At 58.3% G+C, this 24,368-nt stretch overlaps 2 protein-coding genes and 2 long non-coding RNA genes across 18 annotated transcripts in view; 1 reads left to right on the top strand and 3 right to left on the bottom strand.

The window, feature by feature from the left end:
- The first annotated feature begins 2,835 nt into the window (after positions 1-2,835).
- On the top strand, positions 2,836-13,729 carry LOC116437265. 10 transcript variants are annotated; one of them, XR_004237223.1, is made up of 5 exons: positions 2,836-3,597; positions 9,852-11,310; positions 12,782-12,849; positions 13,018-13,059; positions 13,134-13,729. It is a non-coding gene; the product is annotated as an uncharacterized LOC116437265 (long non-coding RNA). The 10 variants fall into 10 exon arrangements; XR_004237224.1 differs by lacking the exon at positions 13,018-13,059 and having other exon boundaries at positions 3,302-3,597; positions 9,852-10,881; positions 11,097-11,310; XR_004237221.1 differs by lacking the exon at positions 13,018-13,059 and having other exon boundaries at positions 3,302-3,597; positions 9,852-10,881; positions 11,059-11,310.
- On the bottom strand, positions 9,812-18,298 carry LOC116437294. Its single transcript, XR_004237230.1, has 3 exons — positions 17,995-18,298; positions 14,695-14,835; positions 9,812-12,869 (listed from the first exon to the last, which is right to left on the bottom strand). It is a non-coding gene; the product is annotated as an uncharacterized LOC116437294 (long non-coding RNA).
- Positions 18,299-18,754: 456 nt separating this feature from the next.
- On the bottom strand, positions 18,755-22,457 carry LOC116437228 (mitochondrial uncoupling protein 3-like). 2 transcript variants are annotated; one of them, XM_032094839.1, is made up of 7 exons: positions 21,053-22,457; positions 20,606-20,744; positions 20,275-20,485; positions 19,880-20,077; positions 19,598-19,699; positions 19,336-19,516; positions 18,755-19,193 (listed from the first exon to the last, which is right to left on the bottom strand). In XM_032094839.1, the coding sequence occupies exons 1-7, from the start codon at positions 21,199-21,201 to the stop codon at positions 19,088-19,090; spliced, it is 1,086 nt and encodes a 361-aa protein (XP_031950730.1). In that variant the 5' UTR covers positions 21,202-22,457; the 3' UTR covers positions 18,755-19,087. The 2 variants fall into 2 exon arrangements, with proteins under 2 accessions (XP_031950730.1, XP_031950721.1); XM_032094830.1 differs by having other exon boundaries at positions 19,336-19,699; positions 21,053-21,241.
- A 99-nt stretch (positions 22,458-22,556) lies between these two features.
- Positions 22,557-24,368, bottom strand: part of C2CD3 (C2 domain containing 3 centriole elongation regulator) — a 40,658-nt gene continuing 38,846 nt past the window's right edge. For 2 of the 5 annotated variants that reach the window (XM_032094806.1, XM_032094811.1), the window contains exon 33: positions 22,557-23,252. In XM_032094806.1, coding sequence (XP_031950697.1) covers positions 23,118-23,252 — 135 coding nt within the window. In that variant the 3' untranslated portion in view covers positions 22,557-23,117. Of the gene's footprint in view, positions 23,253-23,274; positions 23,457-24,368 lie in introns of those variants that run through there. The other 3 variants (XM_032094791.1, XM_032094797.1, XM_032094819.1) reach the window with 2 other exon arrangements.

The following is a 24,368-nucleotide window of genomic DNA, read 5'->3' as shown; positions in this document are numbered from 1 at the left end:
GTTCTGTCGTGCTTAACACCGGGCAAGTCATTGTAGCCCCACAGGTTGAAAATCCCATCGGAGCAGTTGGAATCACAGCCGATTACACAGAAGCCAGTCCGGGAGAGGAAATGAGCTGTTCCATAGATTTATTTTTCCCAAAGCGTTTTTCTAATTTACACCAGAACCTCTCCTCTCCCCCCAGATCCCGTATCCTTTAGTTTTGGGGTTTCTCATAAAGAATTTTCTGCCTACGCTGGAAAAAAAAATTCCCTGGCACTGCGTGGAGCGGCGGGGTTTGGGGGCTTTCGGGGCCGGCAGAGGGGTCCCCGCGACCCGGCCGGTTCCAGTCAGCCCGAAGCAATCGCCGCCGCCGTTCTCCCGTGCACGGCCCCGGCACGGCCCCGGCTCCGCCCCGGCTCCGCCCCGGCTCCGCCCCGGCTCCCCGCGGCCGCAGCGGGACCGTACCCGGGACCCCGGAGCGGGAGCGGCAGCGCCGGGCTCAGCCCCAGCGCCCGTCCCGGAGCGGCTCCTGCCGCCCGCGGCGATCCCAGCCCGAATCTCTCCAGGGGAGAGGCGGCACCGCCCGGACACCGACACCCTGCGGACACCGACAGGACCCGAACCAGAACCCTCGGCCCCATTCCCGGCCCTGCCTCAACTCCCCGGGCTCCGCGCAGCGCCGGGGACAGCGCCGGGGACAGCGCCGGTCGGGCCGAGGTGCGCGGGGCGGGCCTGGGAGCGATGGTCCCGCCCCCATCCCCGGGACGAGCGGCCCCGCACGGGGCGGGGCGGGCGCGGCTCAGGTGTGCGGGACCGAAGTGATTCAATCCCCGGGAATCGCTTCCGCAGCCATTTGCTCACTCAGAGAGCAATGCGGGCGCGGGCCCCGCGTCCGGGCTCCCAGGTGAGGCGCGGGGACTTTGGCCTCCCCTCCTGTCCTCTCCGCTAGCCCTCTTTTCTCCCCGCGTTCCCCTTTCTTTCGTCATCATCCGCCCCCCTTCACTCTCACCCCAAACCCTCCACTCCTCTCCCCCAAAACCTGACCCTTCCTCTCGCACCTTTCTCCCCCTCCTTCCTAGTTTTTCACTTTTAGATATATTGACGACGAATACTAATTTATGTATAGATTAATTTTGAAATAAAGCCTCTCTATCTACCCTAACATATACTGGAATATAATAAACTGGGAATAGAGATCAGCAAGTTTTGAGAATAACGAGCCGGCGTTTTTCTGTAGGAAGGAAAGAAGCAAGTGCCTGGCCCCAGGAGCCGAGACGCTCGGGCTGCAGGAGCTGCAGAGCGCCCAGAGCCGGCTTTTCCCTCTGCTGTCCCTGCCCCCGGGCTGAGCTGGGCGGCGCTGCTGCCGCCTGGTGGCGAGAGCGCGGCACTGCCGCCCCCGACACGGCGCCCCGGCGCTGCTGCCGCCCGGTGCCGGCCGAGCCGAGAGGGCGGGCGGCGGCCTCGGTGGCTGCCGAGCGTGGCAAGGGCAAGGAGCGGGAGCGAGCGGGGCTGGGTCTGTCAGCGGAGGGGAGGGGCGAAGGGCGGTTCGGAGCGCCGAGGGACACGGCCGTGCGTGAGCGGGGCCAGAGCGGTGAAGAGGAGTGGGCGCCGTGCGGGGCGGCGACCGCGAGGAATGACAGGGCGGGGGGCGGCCCGGCGGGGCCGGTTTTGCCGGGCAGCAGAGGCGCGGTCGCAGCGCGACCCGGGCGGGGAGCACCGGGCGGGCGCGGTCGGAATCGAGCCGCCCGCGTGCCGCTCTCAAGGGGGCGGCTCGGAAAGGAAGGCGCAGTTCGGCGCTCTCGGGACGGCGTAAGTGGCGTTTTTATTAGAACCTGCCAGGACCTTGCAGAGGGTGGGTCACACTTCCGCCACACTCAAGATGGCGGACGCAATAGGCCCCTTTAAGAGGTGTCCCTGCCGATGCCTGCCGCCGGTCGCGCGGCCGTCGCCCGCCTCCGGTGCCGCTGACCCCACCAGCCGTGTCCTCGCACCGGGAAGCGCCGCGGAAAATCGCGGGAAAAGCGCGGAACCGGCGTCGGAGTCCGGGCCGGATTCAGGCAACCGAATAGACAGAAGCCCTTGTGAGGGGCGGGGGGCCTTAAGTGTACCACACTAAAGATGGCGGCTCGACCGGAAGTGGCTTCTGCCAGCACCCAAGATGGCGGTGAAGGAAGGAAGTTACGTCACCGCCACACTAAAGATGGCGGCTTAACCGGAAGTGGCTTCTGGCAGCACCCAAGATGGCGACGAAGGGCGGAAGTTACGTCAGTGCCACACTAAACATGGCGGTGGCTTGCGCTGTTTTTGACCTTCTCAATATGGCGGCATGGAAGGCCCCCCCTAGCTGCGTCTATTCGACTGCCTGAGCGCGACGCCGACGCCAACGCAGCGCTTTATGTGCAATTTTTCTGAGGCGTTTCCCGCTGTGCGGACACCGACTGTGGGGTCAGCGGCTCCTGGGGTAGGCGGGAGCATTCAGGCAGTTGAATGGACGGAGCGGGGGGGGGGGGGGGGGGTCCTTCCCGGCCGCCATCTTGAGAAGGTCAAAACGCCCATTACCCGATCGCCACATTGGTGTGGTCCCGGTGACTTCCGCCCTTCTTCGCCGGGAGCGGCAATGGCGGAGAGCCCGGGGAGCAGCGCGGCCGGGCCGGGGGCACCGGCGCGGGTGCTCCGGGCTCGGAGGTGAGCGGGGAACGGGGACAGCCCCGAGCGGACGGTGGGGGCCGCGGGGGATCGGTATTCCGGCCCAGGGATGGGTGTCCCGGCACAGGGATGGCTGTCCCGCCACAGGGATGGGTTCCTGGACTATCTAATAGTATTATATAACGATCATACAAGGAGATCTATATAAAAAATCCTCCATTGTCCTCCTTCTCCCAGCCCCTCTGTGTTTTCAGGATCTTGGGGGAAGAGTTTGGGTCTGGACAAGGCTCTCGGGCACAGGGTGGGATTCTTGGGGTGCAGGGCCAGGATTTGGACTCGATGCTCCCTGCGGGTCCCTTCCAGCCCAGGAAATGCTGCGATCCTGTGCCTCTGAGGGTGAAATAAAGGGCACCGGTGGGGTTTGTGCCCGCTGTGTTCACGGCCCCGCCGGCTCAGGGCGGGTTCAAGGCGCAGCTGCCCCGAGCCAGCGGGACCGGCCGGGGCTGCTCGCTCCCGGTGCTGCCGCCTTGTGGGGAGAGCCCGGCACTGCAGCCCGCACAGGCGCTGGACCACGGGATCGGCGTGGAACAGCAGCGCAGGGGGAGTGCTGAGGCAGCGCAGGGAATGCTGCGGTCCCAGGGAATGCTGCGGTCCCAGGGAAGGCTGAGGCGTCCCCTGCCCGGGGCACTCGGCAGCAAATCCCTGATGTTGAGCAGCAAAAGGAAAGTTCTGGGTTAGTGGGAGGAGGTTTCTGGAGTGGAGCTGGGACAGGTGCTGATCCACGCATGGAATCACGGGGTGGTTTGGCTTGGAAGGGACCACACCAAGATCATTTACACTCTGTTTGTTGTCTGGTTCCACCGCAAAGACCATCCAGAAGTGCCACCTCACCCTCACGGACAGCAGGAATGTCTTCCATAGCTCTTGTTTCGGAATGGGAATGGCTGTTGGGAGCTCTGGCAGGACCAGGTAAGAGCAGAAATGGGATCATTCTGGCTGCTGCTGGAGGTGGTTTTCTGCTTTCAGGCTGTTCTTCTCATTGATCCTTTCACAGCTGTGTTCTAGGGCAAATTTGAGGGTAATTCCAGGAATTTCAAAACGGATGAAAACTGGTGGGGAAAAAGTGTGAACCTGATCCATTTCTGATAATTCCAAGCTTCTCCCACAGCACTGTTCCAGGGGAAAGCTGATGAAAGGGTAAAGATGCAGAGGAACAAGTGCTGTAAACCCCCCTGGCTCTCTGAGAGAGCAAACCTTGCAGTACTCCCAGCAGATCTCTTGGAGAAACTGTGGGATCACAAGGTTTTCCAGGAAAGAAAAACAAGGGCAGAGATGAGGGAATAGGCTTCCAGTTAAGAATGGTTTGGTGGGTGTAGGAATGATTCTTGTATGTTTGATGCTTCCCTTTTTATTCCTGAATAATTAAAAAATTCTTCCTTTAATAAACCATTTAAATTTGAGAATTTAAATTTGAGAGGGAACAGTGCAACATTAATACAGGCAAGAGATCATGGAATGATGGAATTTGGGTTGAAAGCCCCATCTCTGAGCCTGTTCTGGGCAGGCTCCTGCCCATCGGCCACTCCTTGCAGGTGGACATGGAAGTGATGGAGGCGTTCAGGGAACGCTGATTGTTTTTCCCTGCCTCTGGCAGTCAGGTCATTACAAAGATTAATTGACCTCTTCCAGTGGGGAGACATTTAAACAAGAGGTGCCAAAAAGAATTGGAGCTTCTGCACGATGAAATCTGCAAGTATCCAACTTAAGATCCCCCCTGGATCGTCACCGGTCCGACTCCCACAGACTGGTCACCTTGGCCAGGAGTGTCCAATCCTGCTGTCAGTGCATTGGGCCGGGGTCTCATTTTCATTTCATGTAAAGACCCTCTGGGTGCCCCCCAGTCACTGGAAAGACCGGACGGGGCTCCCAGGACAGTAATTCCAGGTGTTTTCTTCATGGGAATAGCACAGGAGCTTTCCCCTTGGCCAGAGGAGCAGCAGTGCCTTCCTCAGTCCACAAATCCCCAGGACAGAACACAGAGAAAGCAACAGGAATATGGAAATCCCCCACAGTGGGAGATTCTGGTGCTCTGGATTAAATTTTGGATTTATAATGTTAAAGGGGGGAGGTGTGGAGGGCCTTTTCTCTCTCTCCTGTTCATTAGTGTTACCACTGCTCTTGTTGCTCTCACTGTTACTATGTGTTGTCATTAATCTCAAATGATTGTATTTGTCTTGGTTTCCATTATTAAACTGTTCTGAGCTGGAATTTTGTCTCTGGTCTCTTCCCCATCCCACGGGGGGTGAGGGAGCGGCTGCTGGTGCCCAGCTGGGGTCCAGCCATGGCCCCGGGCACTTCTGGGGGCTCCGAACCCGAGGGACAGGAGCGGTTTTGGGCTCACAAAAAGAGACCCAGTGCTGCGTTTCGGGGGCTCAAAAGCAGGCGCAGAGCTTAAAAGCAGAGACTGAATCCTCCATTGTGGAGTCCTATTACCGCAGGCCGAGGCCCTAGGGTATATCACTGTGTCCCGCAGCCGTAGGGAGGAGGAGGAGGAGAGAAGATCCAGCAGGCAGGAATTGTGCAGCAAGATGGATTTATTTATTTTACAAACTCTTTTATAGACTTTTTTTCTTCATAGTCTAATTGGACAGCCTCCCCTTGGGGGTGATTGGCTAAAATCCTAAAGCATCGTCAAAATATTTTTCTACTGTACCATACACAAGACTTTTCAAGGTTGCAGGTGGCTTGGTTGTTTTATGTAACTCTACTACCTCTTCTGTGAGAGAGAAAAGTCTCTCACAGAAAATAGCAAGAAAATCCTTGCCAGCAGCATTTTTGTATCCACAGAGTCCTGAGAGCAGGCTCCTATGGCCAGAGCTGGGACTCAGAAACAGTGACTAAATCCTGTTCTCAGGGCTTGAGGAAGAGAGCGAGGCCTGTGTGTTTGGGCTCACAAAGAGAAACGGAAGTGCTGCGTTTTGCTGGCCCTGAATTAAAGCCCAAGTGCCGTGTTTTGATGCTCAAAGTGGGCTCTTCGGGCCAGGGCGAGTCTGTGTCTCTGGGCTCCGAGTCCTGCCTCAGGCACAGCCCGAAGCCGGGCTCGCCGGCCCCACGCAGAGCTCGGGAGCAGCGACTCAGCGCCGCGTCCGGGGCTGGCGGCAGAGCCCGGGGCCGCGTCGTGGGGCCCAAGGCGGGCTCCGGGAGGGGCTCAGGGCTGAGAGCGGAGCCCGGCCCGGCGCGTCGGGCCCGGCTCGGGATCCCGGGGCTGCCCGGGCGCCGGCACAGCCCCGGCTCCCCGCGGAGAGCCGGCCGGAGCAGGAGCGGCAGCGCCGGGCTCGGCCCCAGCGCCCGTCCCGGAGCGGCTCCTCCCGGTGCCGATCCCAGCCCCGATCCCGCCGGGGGCAGAGGCGGCACCGCCCGGGACCCGCAGCGGCCGCCGGCAGGACCGGGACCCGCGGCCCCGGGAGCGACCCTGGTGCAGCCCCGGTGCGGCCCCGGTGCGGCCCCGGTGCGGCGCAGGGCGGGTCCGGCCCGGGAGAGAGGGGCGGGGCCCCGAGCGATGGAGCCGCCCCCGTGCCGGGCAGGGCGGGCCCCGGGGCCGGGCGGGGCCGGGGCTCTGGGGCGGTCCCGGGCGGGGCCGAGCGGGGCCGAGGGCGCGGCTTCAGGGGCGGCCCCGGGCCCGGCTCAGGTGCGCGGGGCGGGGTCCGCACAGGTGCGCGGGGTCCCAGGGCGGCTGCGCAGGGCGGGGCCGAGGTGATTTAAGCCCCCGAAATCGCCCCCGCCGCCATTTGCTCCCTCAGAGCTCGGGGAGGCTGCGGTCGGGTCGGGCTCCCCCTCTTTCTTCCCCCTCTTTCTTCCCCCTCTTTCTCCTGCCCTTATCCTCCTCCTTCTTCCCCCGCTTATCACCTCTTTCCTACCCCCCCAGTTTCTTTCTCTCTCCCCCACACCCTCCCTGTCTCTCCCGGCCCCCTGCCTGCCCTCTCCCCAGCGCCCCCCACCCTCTCTTCCCGACCCCCCCCCGCCTCCTTTCTCCCCCACCCCTCCTTTCTCCCCTCTCCGTACCCCGCTCCCCAACCCGACTCCCCTCTCTTCCCCCTCCTCTGACCATCATCCCTCCTCCTCACCTGGCCTTTCCCTTCCCCCCTCATTCTCCCCAACCCACCCCGACTCCTCTCCCTACCCCATCTCATCCCTCCCGTTTCCCTCTTTCCCCCGCAGCCGCGGGGCTCGGGGCGCCGGAGAATAAAGCCCAGAGGGCCGGAGCCCGGCGCCCCTGCCCTCGCTGGAGCCCCGCACGGGCCGGGCCCGCTCGGCGGGTCCCCCGTGCAGTACAAAAACAGCGCCGGGGCTCCGGCTTTCCACACATCACACTGGGGATCCCCTCCTCAGGAGGGGTTCCCGAGGGGGGTAGTGGGTTTCGGGGAGGGGGGTGTGTTGGGGTAGGGTGGGCCCCCTCCTCAGGAGGGGGTCCCGGGGGGGGTGGGTGGGTTTCAGGGAGGGTGGTGGGTTGGGGCGGGCCCCCTCCTGAGGAGGGGGTCCCGGGGGGGGTGGGGTGGGGCGGGCCCCCTCCGGAGGAGGGGGTCCCGGGAGGGGGTCAGGGTGGGCCCCCTCCGGAGGAGGGGGTCCGGGGGAGGGGGTGGGGCGGAGGGGGGACTTTTCCCCCCTCCAGTCCCCGCCCCCTCTCCCGGACCCCCTCCTCCGGACGGGGCTCCACCCCGGCCCCCTCCCCGGGACCCCCTCCTCCGGACCGGGGCCCCGGGGGGGAAGCACAGGGGGTCACGTCACTCTGCGGCATGAACACACATAGCACTCACAGGCCAAACCAACAGCCCCTCCCCGCCAGGCCCCCCCCACCCCCCCCGGGGCCCCGGTCCGGAGGAGGGGGTCCCGGGGAGGGGGCCGGGGCGAGCCCCGTCCGGAGGAGGGGGTCCGGGAGAGGGGGCGGGGACTGGAGGGGGGAAAAGTCCCCCCTCCGCCCCACCCCCTCCCCGGGACCCCCTCCTCCGGAGGGGGCCCACCCTGACCCCCTCCCGGGACCCCCTCCTCCGGAGGGGGCCCACCCCACCCCACCCCCCCGGGACCCCCTCCTCAGGAGGGGGCCCGCCCCAACCCACCCCATACCCCGAACCCCCACCCCCCCCCCCACCCCGGGACCCCCTCCTGAGGAGGGGGCCCACCCTACCCCAACACACCCCCCTCCCCGAAACCCACCCACCCCCCTCGGGAACCCCTCCTGAGGAGGGGATCCCCAGTGTGATGTGTGGAAAGCCGGAGCCCCGGCGCTGTTTTTGTACTGCACGGGGGACCCGCCGAGCGGGCCCGGCCCGTGCGGGGCTCCAGCGAGGGCAGGGGCGCCGGGCTCCGGCCCTCTGGGCTTTATTCTCCGGCGCCCCGAGCCCCGCGGCTGCGGGGGAAAGACGGGACAGAGGACGGGAATAAGGGAGCAGAGGGGGTCAAAGAAGGAGCGCGGGTGGGGGGTTCGGGGTGTGCAGGGAGAGGTGGGGTGGGGGGACAGGAAAGGAGGGGGGGGGAGGGGGAGGACGGAGCACAGGTGGGGGGGGTCAAGGTGCAGAGGAGGAAAGAGGGAAGAAGAACAGGGGGATGTGGAGGGGGAAGGAAAAGTGGGAGACGGAGGGGGAGGATTGAGGGCAGGTGGGGGGAATTGGGAGGGGAAGGGGAGCAGGGTGAGGGGGCAGGGGGGACCCGGGATGGGGGGGAAGGAACGGCGGAGAAGGGGAGAGAGGGTGGAGGGGTAGGGCAGGGTTGGGGTGTGTAGGGGGACAGGGAGGGGGGATGGGGGGAACCGGGCTGGGGGGGAGGGAGGGGAGGGCTAGGGGGGAGAGGGAGGGGGGGGTAGGGGGGGGAGGGTGTAGGGGGTGGGGGAGGGGAGGCAGAGGGGGGAGAACGGAGAGGGTTAGAAAAAGAGAAACAAACACAAATATAAAGGAAAAGAAATACAGAGACATAGAGATATGGAAATAGAGAGATATAGAGCCCGGCCCGGCCACAGCCTCTCCCACCGAGCGCCGAGGGAGCAAATGGCGGCGGCGCCGATTCCCGAGGCTTAAATCCCCTCGGCCCCGCCCCGCGCAGCCGCGCTGGGGCCCCGCGCACCTGTGCGGACCCCGCCCTCCACACCTGTGCCGGCCCCGCCCCGCCCCGCCCGCGCCCGTAAATGCCGGCGGATCCGCGCCCGCTCCGCTTTGTGCAGTGAACGCTCATCCTGCTCATCCCGGGCTGCGGCGGGACCGTCGTTCGGGGCGCTGTGCGGAGCCCGGCACCGGGGGCTGCTCCCGGCGCTGCGCCGAGCCCGAGGCGCTGAGGTGGGAACGGGACCCGGGCCCGGGAATTCGGGGCTGGGTCCTGTCGGTGTCTGCTGGGGGTCCCGGGCAGAGCCGCTTGTCCCTCGGCGGGCGGGGTGCGGCTGCCAGGGTCGGAGAACTGAGGTGGGATTGGGGATGGCATTAGGGATCGGGATCGCCGCGGCTGGCAAGAGCCGCTCCGGGATTGGCGCTGGGGCCGAGCCCGGCGCTGCCGCTCCGGCTGCGGCCAGCGCGGGGCTGGGCTCCCGCCGGAGCTCCGGCTACGCTCCCGCTGCGGCCGCGGGGAGCCGGGGCCGTGCCGGTGCCGGGCCCGCCGGGAGGGCGGCGCTTCCCCGCAGCAGCCGCTGGATCGCGCCTGGAAGCGGGCGGGCCGCGGGGACCGCCCGTGCTGGCCCCGGCACCCCCCGAGGCCGCCGCTCCCTCAGCGCCGCCCGCCCTGTGGGGCGCCCCCTGGCGCAACCGGAGCGCCGGCGCTCCCGGCCCGGCCCCGCCCGCAGCCCCCGCGGGGACGCGGAGCTCCCCCAGCCCCGGCGCTGCCGGGGCCGCCGCACCCCCTGCGCACAGCAGCGCCCGCCTCCCCCTGCCCCGGGGCCGCTCCCCCGGGGGCCTCCCGCCCGCCGCGGCCCCGCCCAACGAGCGCGGCTGCAGCGGGACGAGCCGCTCCGGGCCGGCCGCTGGCGCCGAGGCCGCTGCTGCCGCTCCTGCTCTGACTGCGCCCGCTGCGGGACCGGGGCCTCGCCGGGGCTCGCTGCTGCTTGGGCCGCTCATCCGATACCTGCCGGGTGAGATCTGATGCTCTCCTTCCTCCCCCCCCCCCGCTTTCTCTGGGGCTTGCACGCTCCAGTGCAAAAACCTCTGGGTTTAAAAGTCCAGTGAAAACTGTTTATTCTTTATTTTCAGAGCACAGGAGATCTTGAGTGGGAATGGATACACAAGGACCACCAAGTCGAACCCTTATGTGAATGGCTCCTCTGGCGATTGAACCCACACCTGGGCACTCTCAGCACCCTGCTCCAGCCAAGCCAATCTCAGCTCCTGGCAATGTCCTGCCTGGGATAGGAATGCCAAGTGCCAGCAAGGTCATTCCTATGCAAATACAGCTCCTTCTTTTATGCTAACGCTGCTTTCCACACCAGCCCCTGCAATGGCCCCAGGGCAGAGCTCCATGGCCAGCACCTGATCATGCAACAACACAGGTGAGCAGTTGTGTGACAGCACTGAACTCTTCCCATAACCCTGATTTCCTGCCCTTTCCAGGATTTACCCAACATCTGTAAAGGTGCTCGTTCCATGGCCCTTTCCAGGGAGAAATGAGCAAGGCAAGTCCTGAGGGTTCACTTGGTCCACAGCCAAAGCTCTTCTGGAGAGGGTCAGGGCTGCTCGTGCCTGCAGAGGGGCCTTTCCCACAGGTGAGTATTCACAGCCCAAAATCCCAGGGGCTGCTGAGGCCGGGCCAGCTTTTCCGGCCCAGAGCTGCACAGAGCTCTCAGCGACTCCTGCTCACTGCCAGGAGTGGTCCTTGGTGCTCCCTCCGTGTGTCCCAGCTGGCAGGGAACGGGGGCAGGGAGAAGGCTGGGAGGCCCAGGAAGGGAAGCAGCAGCTCTTGTGCTTTGGATTTACAGAGAGGAGCTGTGCCTGCAGTGTCCTGCCTGTGGCACACAGCGTGCCAAACACACATCCCGGGAACGGGCACTGGGCTGCGCAGGCAGCGCTGGGATGGACATGGATAAAGGGCTGCCCGCGGCCCCTCGGCCAGGGGCTGCTCTGAACAGGCACCCGCAGATGCTTCAGCCCCGACAGACCCCACTGACACCCCAAAAATGCCCCAAGGAACAGCTGGCACCGGGGAATGTCAGCACGGGGCGTTTCCAGAGAGGCTCAGACAGTAACTCCCAGTGCCAAGCTCCTGGAACTCCCAGACACCCACCAGGTATGTCCCAGCCACCCCGAATCCCTTCCCTTCCAGCCTGAGGACATCATCCATCAGCAGCATTAAAGCCAAGGCAAGCTTCCCTTGTAGAAATTAAATCCCAAGCAATGTTCTCGGAGATGCCTTAAAATCAAAGGTCAGAGTTGGATGAAATTTTGTTTGGATTTTTTCATGGAGACACCCAGAAGTGCAGAACCGATGGAAAGCTTTCCCAGGTGGAGCTGAGCTGAAGGCAGGGATGTGCATCCCTTTCCTGAGGGAAAAGAACTTGCAGAGGCCACTCCTGAGGCTCTGGAATGAAATCAGCTCCTGCAGGGAGAGAAGTCCTCCCGTGGCCACAGGGGCTGCCTCAGCAGGGGCTGGGAGTGCATCCGGCCAGCGCCTTCTCCTGCTTTAAAACATCACCTGGAGCCTGAGCTCGCAGGGGAGGTGGGTGTGAAATCAGCTAAATTCCAGGGAACTCTGTCAAGTGCCCCCTGGGGACATCAGTGGGGCCAGGAGGATGAGGGTTATAAATAGCAAATTCTATAGAACATAAACCTGTCCTTGTCCTGATCCTGCTGAGCTTCCTTGGAAGCTCTGCTGCTTCCTGACACAGCTGGCATTAAAGCAGCAGCTCTGCATGGGAATATCCACACTCCATGAGGCACTGTGAAGGAATTCCAGTGGGAATTGAGCAGGGAATCTGGCGATAGGGGTATAATTCATCTGAACTAGCAAAGCGGATAGCGAACTTCAAATCTGGGTACCACACAGAGAACAATCTTTGTGCTGCCCTGTCAGCTAAAGCCCCTGGGCTGGGAAGTTTTGGGAGTCAAATGTATGGAATTATACAAATCACAGCAACTGGCACCACCCAGAGGGACGATCCAAATCCCAAACAGTTCCTCCACAATCCACTCTGGGGGAAAAACACCCTGCACCTGCCAAGAGCTCTGACTCTGCTTTTCCTACCAGCTCCTGAGCAGTGTCAGGGCCACCATGAGGGCTTTAAAATCTAAATCCCACACAGTGAATAATCCAAATAAAGAAAGGCATTGTTGACATCAAAAGCTCAAAACTCTGTTAAAAGTTCTATGACAACGAGGTAATGGGATTCCCAGGAATCTCATTAATGCTCTTGGTTTCATTTCTAATCCCTCATTTGGCAGCTTGTAAAACTTATCCGTGAATTTAGAGGTCAAGCAGGGTTAGCTTTGGATTGACCTTCACCTCTGGTCCTGCTTTGTGCAAACACAACTTGGGCCAAGATGGGTGAACTCATCACTTCAGCTTTTCCCTCCAAAATATCCCCTACTTATTTCCCTGTAGATGAACTCAGATTTTGCCCCAAACTGTCCACTCCTCACCTCCATTTGCCCTCAGAGTGTCCATTCTGTTCCCCACAGGTGCCCTGCTAACTCCAGGGACGTCCCTTTGCCCACAGTGCCTTTCTCCTGCCCCTTTCCAGCCTGAGGCTGCTCCTCTGCTTGCTGTCTCTGGCCTTGTCCCACATGGGGCCTCTTCTCCCTTCCCTCCCGGCTGCTGCCAAGGAAGGAGGATGCAGTGAGTCCCGAGTGCTGACCCCTCACTGCTACCCCTAGAGAGCCCTGGCTCTGGTCCCAAGCGGCCTCGGATTTCCCAGGGAAATTTTCTGCTGGGCCCCCTTCAGTTGCCTCAGCATTTTCCCTCAAAAATGCCACCTCATTCCCCTTGACATCCCCTCACATCTTCCTACACAAACAGTTCTTGTGTCCCCTCTAAATTATGCCAGGTTTTCAGCTAAATGAATGACATGACCTGTGCCCATTGCTCATGATTCCCCCAACCAAAATCAAGAGCAAATGTTGGTTGGGCTTTAAGAACTTGAAATAACTTTGAAGCAAAATAAATCACCTTTTTCTTCTTTTTTTCCTTTCAGATGATGGACTTGCCTCTGTGGATGTATGCTGAGCTCTCACTGCGGGGGACCATCAGGCCTTAATGGCTGTGAGTTCGTGTTCTTCTCACTGGGGAATTAGAAATAGTTATTAATTAGACTGCAGAAATGTCTTCTGAAACCTTTCCCCTTTCCTGCCCTTTGCCAGTAGATCTCTTTTTGCCTTTGAATTTACAACTGTTCCCTGATGTCATCTCCCCTGCCTGAATTTCTTGCAGCTCCTAGCTGGGAATAACTAGGATAACTTAGGGGAGACACAAGTGAGATTTTTAGCTGGATTTTTCTAATTATTCTAAAATTTCTAATTTTTCTAAAATTATTTCTGTTTCCCCAGTGAGAAGAACATGAGTGGTGGAGAGAAAGGAGAAAAGCTGTTCTCCCAGTTCTGGATCAAGCAGTTTGAAACAGCCAATACTGTCCTCACCTACAGCCGTGGCAGGTTCCCTCCCTCCTTCAGCCTTGCCCTGACTTCTGAGGGACCAGAGGCACCACACAACCCAAAACTATCAGCACTCACACTCACTACTAGTTATGGACACCTTCGTGTTCCATCTTCGGCCAAACAAACCCCAGGATATTTTTGCTTTCCTGACAGACTTGGTAAATTTCATTTACATTTATTAAGGCAACAGACAACCCTGTATGGCTCTGGGGCCAGATCCCCTTTGGCACAAGAACCCAAAGAGAGCAGACTGGAGGGAAGAATCCAACAGCAAATTGAAATCCCTGATATGCAATGAAGGCCTGCTTTTGGCAGGTTTCTTTTGGCTTTTGGGACACAAGAAAGGCCTTTAGACCATTTGCATCCATGTGAAAAGCCCACACTGAGGACTTGGTTTTACAGATGTTGCGCTTAATATTACAGACATATTGCTTTGGGATTTGGCATTTCCTGCACCCACACAAACACATTAAAAGAATTAAGTGCCATGTCCTGAAGTTCAATTATTCCAATTCTATTTTGGTAGTGTCACTTGACATACCAAGCTCCATAGAAACATTTAAAAAAAAAATTAAAAGCAACCTCCCTCCCCCCCCCGCTTCAATTTTCCAGTTTAGGGGTCCTCTTCAGAACAGGTTCAAGAAGAAGAAAAGCCCAAGAGCTACTATCAAGTAGTGTACCGACCACCTGTTTTCCACAGGGTTTTTACAATGAATAGATTTTCATTACACCTGATGGCTTTTCTAAGAAAAAAAAAAATTGTACATGTAAAATACCATCCAGTAAGCAGGTGTTTCTGAGCCCACACCTTTCAGGTAAAGGATCAGAGAAGGAGTGGCACAGAAGGATCCAAAAGTGCCCAAGAGAGGTTCAAGCTGACTGTATTTGGGCAGGGTTATTTGAAACCGAACTGCTCTGCAGCTGCCCCAAGCCTGGAGTTCACAGAAACAAAATGAGCTCCCCTTCCTGCTTCATTTTCTGCTCTCTCTGATCAAGGGAGACTCACATCATGCAACTGCTAACAGAGAAGCTGGTAACTCCTGTCCAATGCCCCCAGGATGGCTGGCACCAGGGTTCATTCCCTCCTCTGGCTGATGGAATTTAAACCCAGGGGTTCTGGGATTTAAGGAGCAAAGCCCAGCTTTGCTGCTTGCTGTTCCACTCCCAGCCACATTTGCACAGCAGGAATATTGTTGGTTTCCTTATTATGCCCCAAAGCAGCAGCCCTTGCAGTACTGCTGGAACCCAGAACACCCTCCCCTTGTCAGACACCAACCTGACTAGTCAGCCTCACACTCCTCCGAGGTGAGAAAAACCCCAAACCACTTTAAAATGAGTATTTTGTACCCAAACGGGACCCATTTCAAAGGTCAAATATCCCACACTGCATTCCCGAGCAGTCCTAAGGCTTTTTGACACGAAAGTAAAACTTCCCCCATAAAGGACCATTTACCTTGTAACTGCATCCTCCATAAAACTTCCCACGTGAAAGATCAGGTAGTTGTAACATCCACAGTAGTACATTCCACATAAAGTATCAGGTCCCCTGTTGCAAGATCCACAGCAGAACATCCGGCATAAAGGGCCATTTACCCTGTAACAACATCCTCGGTGAAACTCCCCGCAGAAAGGACCAGGCGCCGTGTAACAACATCCTCAGTGCAACAGACACTTTCCCTTCTCATGTACCGCCCCTTTTCCTCCCCTGTGGTCCCTATCCGGTACTCATCAATTCCAGGAGCCTCGAATTTAATGAGACAGCCCTCAACCTACTGGAGAGGATTTATCTATTTCCCGTTGTGCTCTCACAAACCCTTAAGCCACTCTTCGAGCCTGAGCACTGCTGCGGACCTGCAATATAACAGCAGGCAGAGTTTGACAGCTGGGCAGCTCGTAGCAGGGGGGGCCACTGGCATGGGAAGAGGCACCATCTCGCCCTGCAGGATCTGCTGCCCCGAGGGGCCGGTGTGGAGGCTCCAGGCAGCGAGAGCTCAGCCGCCGTGTCTCATCCTGGCCTCAGCCGCGGCCCCCGCCCGGCGCCCCGAGGCCACCGCGGGGACCCCGAAGCGCGCAGGGCGGGCGCGGAGCGGCGGGGCGGGCGCAGCGCCCTCGGGTGGGCAGAGGCGGAACTGCAGCCGCCGCCCCGCCCGAAACCCCTTTCCACCTTTTCCTGCGACATTCAGTGCAGCTCTCCTGTAAGATTCAAAGGTAAGCAGAATTTTTATCCATCACTTACAGAACCAATGCCCGCAGCAGCCCCGGGAAGGAACACACGGGACTGTGGTGGAACCAAGGAATGGAGGAGCTATCCTGTCCCAGCTCTGCCTCCTCTGCTGGGAGCAGGGGAGATGCAGCTCTCAACCATAACATCACTTCAGCTCAATCTCACAAGAATTACCTGGCAACACTTACTATTGACCCCAAAGTCCCAGTGCATCATCTGTGTGCTATCTCAAGAAGTTCAGCTGGTCTTTGTGGGACAAAACCTGTGTTGTGTCGTTAGAACTGACTCTAATGCCTGCTACCTGAACTATCCAGCTGTAGGATCAATATAAACATTAGATTCTTGAGGGCAGAGTTTGTCACCCTCTGTAAAGCTCGAGGGGAGAACGAGGCTCAAAAAGCAGCTCTTGATGCCTCCAGCACCTGCTGCTGGAAGCACTGGCAGGACTTTGTACAGATGAGTTCGAACCTTTACACAGCTCTGTCCGTGGGACCGAGGGCGGCAAACCGGAGAGACTGATGGAAATAAAACAAATTATTGATTGAAATGGACACTGATGAGACTGAAAGCCCTTCCCCAGAAGTGTTCCCTGCCCAGCACAGGAGCTGTAACTGCTGGAGCAGGGCCTGATATCTGATGAACGCTGCAGCCATGACATTAAAGGCAGCAAAAACAATTACTAAGTAGAAATAGATCCTCACCCAGTCCAATGACCGAATCTCTGTGGCTCATCCTCAAGGGGTGACCCTGCTCCAGGCAGGAATCTCCACAGAGCCCTCAAGAACTGGGGTAAGACACTGCCCTGCCCTACCAGCAGAAGACAAGGGGTTAACAAAGCTTTTTGGACACATTCTGCCCTCAGAGTTGTTCGACAAAACATCCATCAATACAAATCTTTAATAAAGACAGCTTGTACCTATGCATGCAATAGACTTTTGTATGTTATTTCCTCAAATGTCTCCGTTTTAATATATTTTTATACTAGAAGTGTTTAAACAAGGTTTAACATGAGTTCTGCACCCCGCCATGCTCCAAGCCCTAAGCAAGAGCTGGATATCCTCACACTCATCCAAGCTGAGGCAGCTCTCAGGTAGGGAGGGAGCTGCTGCTGCAGACAGACATTTAAAAATCATCCCTGCCTTGAGGGTGTCCAGGCCTGGTAGAAAGCCTTTCCCACCACCCTCTTGGATTTCCCTCCCTGCCACTGGCTTTGCTTCCAGCTTGGGAAGGTTTGTCCTGGGGGCATTTCAGCATCCAAAAGGGCTTTTCCAACTTCAGGGATTCCATGGGACACCCAGTGACTGACCCAGCTGCACAGACAGGCATGGGAAGTTCTTACACACAGATTATCCTGCCTTGAGCCAGAGCACTCCAGGGCATCCTTGAGAGAGTGCAGACAGCAGGAAAAACACACAGCTACAACACTGATCCTGCTCCATGCTTTCCCAGTGGGGCATGAACACCATTTCATCCTGATCTTGAGAGCTCCAAGGAAAATCACTAGTAAGGTGGCACTGAAGACACCACTTTTCTGACACTCCTGCCCCAGAACCACAGCCCAACAGGTTTCTGTGGGAGCCTGAATGATTTGTGCAGCTTCTGAGCTGCACATCCCTAAAGCATTCCCTTAGGAGCATGAAGCTTCCCGTGTGCATGTTGTAGTCCAATTTGTAACTTAAGCATATTTCAAGACAGTTTAAGTCAGAATGAGGAGACTTGGTGACAGCACAGCATTAGATATGGGACATCAGGAGACTCACCAGACAACGCTCACTACAGCCTCTCCATTCTCAGCACTCCAGCTGCAGTATTCTCATTTCTCAGTTCTGTTTCCAGGACTCCCATCAGGCCATTTCCAGACGCAAATCCCCAAGGTGTCACTGGCCCAAGATATTGCTCCTCTACCTTCCACCATCCCCCTCCCCGATCCTTTACCCCTTTTATAACCACGGCCCCACCCAGGACACAACAGGAGGCTCCCAGGTGCCTCCTGAGACCCAAATCATTCCAGGTGGGTCAGGAAATAAATACAAATAAACTCGTCCCTTTAGGAGTAACGAATTGTTTTTGTCCCCATTCCCCCTTCCCTCTCCTGTTCCTGGTTCCTAAGGCAGAACACAGAGATCAGGTGGGGTCAGGGGGAAAATGTCTAGTCCAAAACCAAACAAAACTTGTTTTTCCATCGGTTTCCTTCAGGACTGTTCAGTTTTTCCCACTCACCTTCGGCCGTAACGACAGGAGCAGCTTCTCGCTGCGACCCATGGGAGTGGGCACAGGGACACCCATCCCGCTGCTTCCCGGGAAACGGAGCTCAGCCCATCCCACAAAACGTTGTCATCGCAGCTGGGAACGCGGCACGAGCTTTATTCCATGAAAAATGATCCCAGAGAGCCTCAAGTCTCGGGACAAACTCGTCCCACACTGCAGTTGGGTCCCAGGTATCAGTGCTAAAAGAACGCACGTGCCCCTGCGGATCCCACCGGATCCAGGTGACCCCTGCGCAGCCCTCTCTCCCTTCCGCCCACTCACCTGAAGGCACCGGTCGCTCGTTCCCGGCGATTTTCCCCATCCCTGGCTCAGGACAGCCCGTTCCTGGCGCAGCTGCCGCTGGCACAGCGGGAACAGGGCCGCCGAAGGAAAGCGCCCCGCGGGTTCCGCGCCCCGGGGCGCGCTCGGACGGACGCGGGGGCGGAACCGCAGCCGCCGGTGCAGCGCCCATCGCGGGGCCCCGCCCCTGCGGGTACCGCGGCGCCAGCTTTTCCTGTGGCAGCAGCTGTCCTAGGTCATTGCTGCTCTTTCCAGGGAGTGAAAACCGCCTTGGGGATTTGCTTCTGATAACAGTAACCACATTTCTGATGGGAGTCCTTGAAACAGAACTGAGTATCTGTGACAAATGACGATGCTACAGCTGGAGTGATGACAGAGGAAATCCTGTTCCTGCCAGTTACCCATGGGAAGAAAGCAATTCCCAGGTGTCTTGTGCTTGATAAACAGGGAAAGAGAATTCTGTGTCCTCTCCTGCTTAGGATGTACATTTTCACTGTCCTAAAAAGGGACCATTTGAGGCTTTAATGGGATTGGCGAGGGTTAGGGATCTGCTGCCGCCTTGGCAGGGCAAAAGGCTGGAGATGCTGCTGGTGATTGCGACAGACCTGAATAATTAGGGATTAACGGGAAAATGTTCAGTGCACCAAAAGTGGTAGAGAATGTGAGCCTGACTGGTGTCACGTGTGGAGCTGAGACAATGACCTTCAACCCCCCAAAAAGGTAAAGAAACCCTGAGCCACGCTGTGATCAGACCCCATAGGGGCGGTTTATTAGAAGCGCCAGTAAGGAATAACAGGGATTCTCTGGCCCTCAGCTTGGTCCCACCTGCCCATACCACTGCTCTTGGGAAGCGCTGCTCTTCCTGGCCGGAAAGCCAAGAAACGTTTATTCCTTTGTCCCTTAAAATTCTTCTCTGAAAACCTCAGTTCTCCCATGTTTCTCCTCAAACAGCATCCTTTCTCCTTCCGTCTCTCGTGTCCCTCCCCGAGCGTGTGGCTTCACTGCCCCCCAGCGCTTCAGCAATTAATGTAATTGATGCTGAGCCTCGCTGGGCCGGCGAGAGGCGCCGCAGGGCTCACGCCAGGGCCGGCCGCGCCAGCAGCATGGCGCGCTGCAGCTGCTCGTATGACACAAACATCACCACGTTCCAGGAGCCCAGCCGCAGGAAGGACGGGACGAAGCTGTGCCGGGAAAAGCAGTGCTGAAGGGGACCTGCCGGGGACATGCCCATCCCCAAAGCCCAGCACGTGGGTTGGAATATCTGGGGTTCAATGCCACGGATCCGTGCAGTCATCGCAGCGAGTTTGCAGGTGCTCAACTCACCCCTTGTAGAGGCCGGCGGGGCCATCCTGCATGAGCAGGGCTAGGAGGCAGCTCAGGGCGTTGCGGTACTGCCCGGGGCTGGCGTTCATGTACCGCGTCTTCACCACGTCCACCGGTGATGCCACCACTGTGGCGCAGAACCCAGCGCCAAAGGCGGCCACAAAGTGGCATGGGGCGTTGTCTAAAGGTGGGGAAGAGCCGGGGCTTGGATGTTGCGGGCACAGGGATGGCGCCTGGCCATGTCCCCCCATGCCGTCCTCACCTGTCATGAGCTGTGCCCGCAGTAGCGCGTCCTTGAGGAGGTCGTAGGTGACGAGCTCCCCGCAGTTGATGATGGCATTGCGGGCGATGTTGGGCAGCGTCCCTGGGCAGGAGGGTGGTGGCATTGGGAATGCTGGTCACAGCCCCTCCTGGAGCACCCAGGGCAGGTGCCCAAACCCTGCTGTCCTCCTTCTTGTCCCCATACCTCTTCCCTTCCTCGTCCCCGTTTCCATTTCTATTCCCACCCCATCCCTTTCCCATGCCCATCCCTGTCTGCTCCTACCTCTCCAGAGCCCGCGGAACCCCTCCTCCCGGGCGATGGTGCGATAGGCATCCATGGTGCCGCTGTACCGGCGGGCACTGTCTGACAGCGCCCCACTGGCCTGGAACCGGACCTTGACCACGTCGGTGGGCTGGGCACAGGCCACGGCCACAGCTCCAGTGGTGCAGCCGGCCAGGAGTCTCACGACCATGCCTGTGTCTGGAGAGGGCAGGTATTGGGGCTCCTGGCCCTGCAGGGACCACCGGCCCTGCGGGGACCCCAGGGTGAGTGGCCCGTGGTGCCTCACAGAGGGTCATCTTGGGGAGTTGTGCCCCCCAGGGTAAGCTTCTCTCTGGGAGAGGGCTGTGCATCAGGAAGGGGGTGTGCAGGGATGTCCAGACTGCCTGCACACTCACTCTCAGCGCCCTTGGGGGTGTAGAGCTGCTTCACAGAGTCATACAGCCCGATGCGGATGGAGGCGAAGCTCATCTGGCGCTGCAGCCCAGCCACCAGCCCACTGTAGAGGCTGCGGGCTCCCTCTGTCCTCACCATGGTGCTCAGTGTCCCCAAAACACCCCGGTATTCCACAGAGCTGATGGTCCGGGGGATCCTCACCTCGCCCTGGATCTGTGGGGTGCCAACTATGTCACCCCACCTTCTGTTCCTCCCCAAGCGCCACCAGCTCTGTGCTAGAGCTGGCATGGGCTCCCTTTGCCCACAGGGTTTTGGGGGCCCGGCGGATCGTACCTGCAGCCGCACTTTGGCGGTATCCAGGGGAAAGGTGAACAGGTCAGCGATGCAGCCGGCCATCCCCGCGCTGACGAACTTCACGGCGGCTGGCGGGGGCACCTCGGGGGGCTTCAGACCCACCATGGTGGCAGAGGGGCTGGAAGAGAGGAGGGGTTTGTGGAGGAGCCGGGAGAGCGCATCAGGATGGGGCTTCTTGTGGGTGTCCTGCTCGGCGACGGAGGTGATGATGTGCCATGGTGGCTCTCGATGGCTTTGGTCCATTTCAAAAACCGTATCCTGCCCTCTCTCCTCACTTCTATCCCAGGGAAACTGAGGCACAGGGCTTGCTCAGCATGGAGATTCACCAATGCCCACCCTTCCCTATCCCACCCATAACGGGGGTTGCTGGGAGAGATTATCTCCCCAGAGTGAACTGCCCAGAGCCATGTCCCTCCGTGGCCTCACCATAGGAACCTCGGCACAGTGTTCCAGCTCCTGCCTTGCACAGGCAGTGCCCTGAGAGCCGAGCTGGCCCCACCCTTATATAGCACCCACGAGGACATTCCAGCAGCCACGGATCGGGTGACAGAAAGACAGTGTTCCCCTGGTGGCATTTGAGTTGATGGGACTGGGTCACCTGGCACCCGTGATGAGGTGGCTGTTTCAGCCCTCTGCTCTCCTCACAAGGCTCAGGCATGGGGAGAAGGGTCCTGCCCAGACCCCCTGCATAGGACTGAGGAGGTTTTTACCCTAAAACTACTCCGGCAAGGACAAGATGCAGAAAACCCTTGCCCCAAGGCTTTACAGCAAGTGGTTTGGAGGCAGTGCAGCACTGAGATCTTTGTGCAGGGCAGGTTGAATCCCTTTGCCTGACAACAGACCATGGACCACAGTCCATCCCAGACAGCTGCCGTGCTCCCGGTAGGATTGCCTCTGCATGGTGGAACGTGTTCCCCAAGCTCACGTGGAGCAGGGGCCGGGTGAGCACTTGGAGTGAAATCCACCACCAAACCCGTGTTGCCCTTGGGAGCGTGGCAGGGCGCTGGGTCTCAAGCTGCCAGAAGGGACTGGGCTACTGGGCTCAGGACAAGAGGCTAGAGGCCAAGGTGGAGTGAAGAAATGCCCCTTTTCCTCCATTTTAAAACAACTCTGTGTGTTTAACCCTTGATGCTCATTAGCACCACACACAGAAAGGGCCCTCAGGATGTGCTGTGAGCCTCCGCACTTGCACCTGAGCTTGCCTTGCACAAGGGGAACTTGATGTGGTCCTGACACCCCGAAGCCACCGTCGCTCCATCCCTCAGGCTCCAGACAAAAGCTGCCTGGCACTGATGCCCCTCTCCAGACGGCTCCTGCCTTGTTCTCCTGCCCGGCTCCACTGCTGACCTAAACCTGAAAGGAAGACGCTGTTTACCTGTTTACCTCGTGCCCAAGATACAGCTCAGGGGCCAATGCTGTGACCTCCTCTGTGACAGTAATCCCAGTCCAGCTGGCATTCCGTCTGAGATTTTTTGGGGATGCCATCAGGAGAAAGCAGCCTGCACGTCACTCCTGTCCTTCCAGGGGACACTGGGCACCTTCACCTCCCATCCTGACGCAGCAAGGGCAGGGAAAGGGGCCACAAGCACAGGGCAAATTGTGCCAGCAGTGAATTACGCATTCAGGGTGGCTCCTGGGAAAAACAACACTGCACAAGTGGGAGAAAAAAGGGATGCTGATCCTTTGGCTGCTTAAATCCTGAATTCCATGCATGGTTTGAAAAGCAGCTCAGATTGGAAGTGACCCGTCCCACGTGGGCTGCGCTGCACGGTGATACTCAATTCCCTGGCAAAGCAGTGATCTTTCCACGTGCTCCTGGCCACCCCAGCTTCCAGCAGCATTTCTCTGACTTACAAGCTCACATGGCAGAGATGCCTGTCCCCTGTTGAGGGAAGGTTCCTGCCCTGGCATCGGGACACTTTGCAAGGGCTGACAAGAAACCAGGGGATTTTTATTGAAACAAACTGGAGAGAGCAGTACAAAAATAACTGAGTTCTGTTGGCATCAAAGTCTGTTCTCTGAAAAGTGTACAAAAATAATTTAAATATAAATATAAAAGTCTCATCTTTCTAGTCACCCTCTTTTGTACACCCGCCAGATTTTACAGTGCCCTTGGCCTGTGTTCACACAAGCCCTTTGGGCACCTGTGGAAACCGAGAATTGTGCTGCCCACCAACTGTTTTTGAAAGGGCCATTTCACAGGAATAAATCCTAAAACTGGATTACCTGGAGAGCAGGTAACAGGTCATGGATTACCCACAGGGGTGCGTCTCCGTGGGGACCTGCCCCTGTAAGATGCAGCTCCCCGTGGGTGACCACAGGTTTTAAGCCCTTCTAAACAGGGAACTTCAATTAACTAACCAATTAGGCAAACTAAAAACAGAGCCTGAAAGCTGTGGCCTCCACCTCCCCTTCACTGGAGGGCTCAGCCTTTCCCAATGCATCCGGCCATGGCTTAGGAAGCTCTGCCGTGGACGGTCTGTTGCCAACACTATTCCTTCTTGGAGAGCTGAGCAGAGAAGATCCTGGCGATTCTTTTGGCTTCCTCTTCTGAGAGGTCGGGGATGGGCCGGGGATGATTTGGTCTTCGGTAGGGGATTCCTCTGGGCACTGCTCCACTCCTGCTCTGGGGAGAGAAGAGACCAGCTGTGAGAGCTCTGCCCTGTGCTTGGTTTCAGGTCGTGGCAAACCACAGGGTTGTGCAGAGGGTGACAAGTTGGAGACACAGAAAAAACCACCCCAATGGGAAAGAGAACAATCCGAGTCCTGGAACAGGGCTCCTGTGTGTGACCTCTGAACTTGTGAGCATCCATCCTCAGCCAAAGTCTCCCTGTATGAAGACAAAGGAATGACAGTGGTGTAGTCACTGGGACCTGACTGCATTTTGGCTTTCAATTATTATTTTACTTTATAATTTGCAGAACCTTGAAGACCAAATCTCCTCACAGTGGAAAGGAAATGCTCTCTCACAGCAAATCTTAAGCCTGCTGAAAGGACAAGGTAGCTACTTGGTTTAAACTAAAAGAGGAGAGATTTAGATTAGATATTGGGAAGGAATTGTTCCCTGTGAGGGTGGAGAAGACCTGGCACAGGGTGCCCAGAGAAGCTGTGGCTGCCCCTGGATCCCTAGAAGTGTTTAGGGCCAGGCTGGATGAGGTTTAGAGCAATCTGGGATAGTGGAAGGTGTCTCTGCCCATGTCAGGGGTGGCACTGGATGAGCTTTAAGGTCCATCCCAGCCGAAATCATCTGTGATTCCATGATAAATGGGGTGGGCCAGGCTCAGCTGCCTGCAGGGACCCCAAAGCAGCAGCCCATGAGAGGAAAAGCCCTGGTTTAAGCAGTGTCATCGCCTCTGTGCTTTGCCTGCAGCCTCCCCGCAGCCTGGCTTTGTCCCAGATGTTCCAGCAGCACTAGAAGATGAGCAATTTCAGCGTACAAAGAAACACACATTTCTCCCCAACTAGTGCAGAGCTGGGCTGTGCCCATGAAGCACTGAGAAAAGCAATCCTGCTCTGGGAGCCTTTAGAGGAGGAAGCTGTGGGGCCAGGAAGGTCTTCAGGAAAACTGATCTGCCAATCTGGCCTTTCACCTACATGACTGGGCTGCTTCTCTTAGCCTTGGGAAAGGTCTCCTGAGGGGATCAGCTTCCTCACAAGAGAAACAGCACCAGGATCCTGTTTTGGTGCACTTTGATATGTACCCTCTGGAGAGGGAAATGGCTTTTTTAGGAATAAATGAGTC

The sequence above is a fragment of the Corvus moneduloides genome, chromosome 2 (assembly GCF_009650955.1).
Source record: "Corvus moneduloides isolate bCorMon1 chromosome 2, bCorMon1.pri, whole genome shotgun sequence".
NCBI classification, from domain to species: Eukaryota; Metazoa; Chordata; class Aves; order Passeriformes; family Corvidae; genus Corvus; species Corvus moneduloides.
This window is presented reverse-complemented; position numbering and strand designations above follow the sequence as displayed.

Bases quoted from the DNA above. Each gene is read 5' to 3' on its own strand.
- LOC116437228 (XM_032094830.1), bottom strand. From the start codon at position 21,201: ATGCCACCAGGGGAACACTGTCTTTCTGTCACCCGATCCGTGGCTGCT. The intron at 20,486-20,605 runs GTACGATCCGCC...GGCACCCCACAG, and splicing joins CCGCCAAAGTGCGGCTGCAG to ATCCAGGGCGAGGTGAGGAT. The intron at 19,700-19,879 runs GTAGGAGCAGAC...CCTCCTGCCCAG, and splicing joins GTTCCGCGGGCTCTGGAGAG to GGACGCTGCCCAACATCGCC.